The 4,916-nt window shown below is 42.9% G+C and overlaps 1 protein-coding gene across 1 annotated transcript in view; it reads left to right on the forward strand.

Moving 5' to 3' along the window:
* The window catches only part of LOC119585829 (nascent polypeptide-associated complex subunit alpha, muscle-specific form-like), an 8,427-nt gene that overhangs the window by 2,250 nt on the left and 1,261 nt on the right, over window positions 1–4,916 (forward strand). The window contains exons 3-5 of the mRNA XM_037934559.1: window positions 66–310; window positions 649–4,646; window positions 4,797–4,859. Coding sequence (XP_037790487.1) covers window positions 66–310; window positions 649–4,646; window positions 4,797–4,859 — 4,306 coding nt within the window. The remainder of the gene's footprint in view (window positions 1–65; window positions 311–648; window positions 4,647–4,796; window positions 4,860–4,916) is intronic.

Genomic DNA, 4,916 nt, shown 5'->3' on the forward strand with positions numbered 1-4,916 from the left:
TACTTTCTGTCTTCCCCCCTAATCTCCACCAATCTATTTGACATTGATTTTTTTCTTTCTTACAGGAAGCACTCCTAAGAAAACACCAAAGAAAGTTCAAGCAAGAGTTATAGGTAAGACTCCTGGCAAGACCCCTGGGAAGACCCCTAAAAAGTCCTGGGCAGATGTGTTGAAGCGAGGCCTCATGACGCGGAAGATGCCATCGTCCAAGGCCCAACGTGCCAGGGAAGTTATTCAGAAGGCAAGAGTCCTCAGGGATTCTCGTAAGGCTGGAGGAGTGAAAAGTGCTTCAAATACCAAATTTTCCTTGGTAAGATTGTGTGGATACTTCAGAGTATTATTATTATTTTGTGACTTTTTTTGGTGTTTGTTCTATATAATGTCCCATAAAGTTAACAAGTGAACAAGAGCAATAATCTTCTTGCTTCTTGGATATTAATGGCTTTGTACAATGGGAATTTAGGAGTACAAATTCTACAGGTGCTCAATAGAATAATCTCATTAGCAGCTCCATGCCTCGACTGTTTATGAGCTTCTAGAGTATCATCCTGGCTGCTAAGTGGGCATATGGCATGATTAGACATTATTGGTTAAGGTTATTGCTGTTTTTATAGCTTCTTATGAATTGACAGTAATCTCTTATTTCAGGAGGTGCCACAAAGCTTTGATTTTAGAACTTCTACCACTGGGCATGTCAATTCACCAGCTCCAATCTTCATTTACAAGAAAACTGCAAAAACTCCTCGTGTATTTCGAAAAGGACGAAAAAGCCCCCTTAAGTCCACAACCACAGCGCCAGCAGGAACTGATGAACACTTGGAGGGATTGGCAGGGCTCATGGATACTCCAGGCAAAGTGGTTGATTCAGAAGATAGGATGGCACATGATATCAAAACTAATGAATCTATCCCAAGAGTTTCCTTGAACCACAAATCTGCACCAGAAGGCTCACCTCGTCCAAGAGGAAGACCTCCAAAACAAGCAGCAAGTCCATCAAAGACACCAGAGGGCTCACCTCGTCCTAGGGGCAGGCCTCCAACAAAGGCTGCAAGTCCAGTAAAGTCAACAGAGGGCTCACCTCGTCCAAGAGGTAGGCCTCCAACAAAGGCTGCAAGTCTAACAAAGACACCAGAGGGCACACCTCGTCCAAGAGGTAGGCCTCCAACAAAGGCTGCAAGTCCAGCAAAGACACCAGAGGGCACACCTCGCCCAAGAGGAAGGCCTCCAACACAGGCTGCAAGTCCAGCAAAGACACCAGAGGGCACACCTCGCCCAAGAGGTAGGCCTCCAAAAAAAGACGACACTGCAAGTCCAGTTAAAACACCTCAAAACATATCTGGTTCTTCAGAGCAAATTGATGCTTCAAGCCCAGGTAAGAATACATTAGACTCAAAATCTCCACTGCAAGGTAGTATTGCAAGTCCAGTAAAAACTCCAGAAGAACCAACACCAAAACGTAGAGGAAGGCCAGCCAAATATTCAATGACACCAAATCTAAAAACTCCTTCAGGACCTTCAGCATCAGATTTTGAAGACTCTTTAGGTGCATCACCTGCTCTTTTCTCTCCATGCACTCCAAGCATTGTCAGCAATAGTCACACTTCGGTTAAAATGAGTATGTCCTATGCCAATACTCCATCATCATATGGTAATACCACAAACTTTGATTTCTCTTCCATTAAGACACCAGATGTAACAGAGGATAAATTCATTTCACCACTTGTAACACCTGCTGTGGCCAGCAACACTCCTGAACGTTTATTGCGAAGTGTACGTGGAAAGTCTGCTTTGGCCTCGCCAGAAGATGTACCCATAGAAACAGATGCTACTACTTTTGACTTTGAGTGTGCTGACACTCCAAATGTTTCACAGGATATATTTGTCTCGCCAGTGAGTGTAAAATCTAAAACATCACCTGAATTAAGAGGTCTGAAGTCCTTGTACAAGAAAAGTAATGCTGCAGACTATAATAATGTTGAAGGATTGAAGAAGCTAATGTCAACACCAAAGCCTGATAATGTGACAAGTTCATCTTATACAGATGTTTCTGATTTGAGGAACTTGATGAAAACACCTAAAATGCCAGTTCCAGAGAGAGAAGCTGATGACACCCACTTAGCTGGAATACGGAAAATTCTGCGAACACCAAAGCCTGTTTCTGAAAGCCCTCAAGCTGATTATTCAAATGTTGCTGGTATCCGTAAACTGATGAAGACACCAGCACCTAGTGTTGCAGAGAGAGAAGCTGATGATTCTCACATAGCAGGAATCAGGAAAGTCTTGCGAACACCAAAACCTAATCCAGAAAGTCCTAAAGCCGATTATACAAGTGTCACTGGATTGCGTAAGCTTATGAAGACCCCTAAAGCAAATGCTGAAGAAGAGCCAGTTGATGACTCCAAACTCTTTGGTATTGGAAAAATGTTACGGACACCAAGAACCACAGAAAGTCCTGAAGCTGATTACACAAATATTCATGGAGTTCGCAAGTTAATGAAAACACCTAAAGGGCCTGTACCAGAGCGTGAACCTGATTACACCCACATTGCAGGGATTAGGAAAGTACTGAGGACACCAAAGCCTACACCGCCTTCTCCAAAAGCAGATTATAATAATATTGCTGGGGTTAAAAATCTACTGAAGACCCCAAGAGAGGAATCTCTGAATGAGGCAGATTATACCAATGTTACTGGACTGAAGAGGTTACTAAGAACTCCTCGTAGTGCCAAAGAAACTGCAGAGGCTGACTACACTAATGTACAAGGATTAAGAGATCTAATGAAATCTCCAAGACAGAAACCAGAAAATGTGGAAATAGAAGCAGATTATACAGAACCACAAGGATTAAGGAATCTGATGGCTACCCCTGCTCAGAAGCATCTGGAGCCTTTGGCAGATTATACCAATGTAAAAGGTATGAAACGATTGCTTTCAACCCCTCAGACTCACATTAATGCACCAGAAGCTGATTACACCAATGTGCATGGAGTGAAGAATCTTATGCGAACACCCAAATCTCAAGATTATTCTTTGGAGGTTGACTTACAAGGATTAGGACAGTTAATGAAAACACCTCTTACTGACCAAACTAATGTAGTTAGTCAAGTAACTGAACTGGTACGGCAGACTACCACACCAGCTTCAGGTCGAAAGTCACGAAGGGCTCCAAAAGTCATCAGTCCAACAACAAGCTCACCTTCAGAAAATATACCACCTGTAGAACCACTTAAATCCCACACAGAGGTAGTACAAGAGAAAGAACTTGATGAAGGACTGACTCCACGAAGAACTCGAAGAACTATCAAAACTGAGTCGGAAAGCAATACCCCAGTGAGACGTGGGCGATCCCGGCAAGTCAATGTTAAGAATGAGGTGGCACAGGAGGATTCTCCAGTTGCGTCAACTCGTAGCCGCAGGGGCAAACGAGGAACTGCACCTGAAGAGGTAGCTGAAGTGCCACAGAAGAAATCAAAGAGGCGGCAGAACCAAGCAGAAGAATCGGTGGATTCAAATGATAGATCTGAGGAAGAAAAAGTTGAATTGCCAGTTCCATACAACATTAATGAAAAAGAATCAGAGGACCTTGTTGAAGAAAAGAAATCTTTACCAAGGAGAGGTGGCCGAAGCCGCAAGGATGCAGCTTTGCAGAATGAAGTAACAACTAATGAAGAAACAGTAGTGGCGAAGGTTTTGACACCAGTGAAAAGAAGACAAAAGCAGACTGAAGATATGGAAGTGAACCTCCCAGTTGCAGTGGAAGCAGCCATTGATGATCCTGTAAAGCCATCTACACCAGTAAAGAGAGGACAAAGAAGGGCCCAACCAAAGAAAGAAGAAGAAACTGATGATGTGGTTCCATCTTTAGATATACCTGCTGTAAAACGTACAAGAGGAAAGTCAACCAAAGAAGTTGCCAAAGTAGAAGAATCCCCTAAAGTTTCAACACCTGTGCGAAGGGGACGAAGAAGAGGTCAAGCTGAAACTGAGAAAGAAACCGAGCCCCAGGATTTGCCTGAGACACCTAAAGTAGATGAAGTACAAATGAGTGTGGATGAAGATCTGGAAAAGCCAGTGAAAAGTCGTGGTAAGAGAGTTCGTGTGGTTGAGGCGAAAGAAGTAAATACTGAATTAGTGAAGCCTACAACAAGAAGAGGGCGCTCACAAAAGGTTGTAGAAGAATTGGACACAGAAGAGGAAAAAATGGTAGATAGCAAGCAAAAGGGTGGAAGAAGAGCTGTGAGTAAACAAGAAACGTCAGAAGCTAATGAAGAATTAGTGAAGACTGTCAGTAGTGGACGTGGTCGCGGTAGGAAAAAGGCCGAAGAAGGAGAAAAAGACAGCAACCAGGAAACAGAGCAGCCTACCCCAGTCAAAAAACGTGGTAGAGCTGCAAAGGCAATTGAAGAACCTGAGCCTACTGCAGAAACTTCTACACCAACAACCACCACCAGAAGAGGTCGTGGTAAGGCCACTAACAGCAAGGAGGAGGAAGAAAGCGAGTCCTCTCAGGACCAAGTGAAAACTACTAGCCGTGGTCGAGGCCGCAAACAAACCACAAAAGATACTGAAGAAACCATTGTAGCTGAACCTGAAGCAAAGACACGAAAAACAAGGGGGAAAAAAGAGGAAACTGCAAAGAATGAGGAGTAAGTATAGTTTTGTTCTCAAAATTACTGCTTTCAGAAATATTGATTTCAGCACAGAAGCATTAGCTTTACAGTTGTATAAAAATACAAAGTATGATCGAAGGTATTCACTTTACTAATTTTCGACCCTTTCTTCTTTGTCTTTTACAGGGAAGTTGCACAAACCTCTACAAGATCAAGGCGAAAAGTTGATACAGAGGAGAAAGTGACAAAGTAAGTAAAATATGAAAAGATATTCAGATCTGTTTTAAGTTAACCTAATCAGCACAA

Source organism: Penaeus monodon, chromosome 20 (genome assembly GCF_015228065.2).
Source record: "Penaeus monodon isolate SGIC_2016 chromosome 20, NSTDA_Pmon_1, whole genome shotgun sequence".
NCBI lineage: Eukaryota > Metazoa > Arthropoda > Malacostraca > Decapoda > Penaeidae > Penaeus > Penaeus monodon.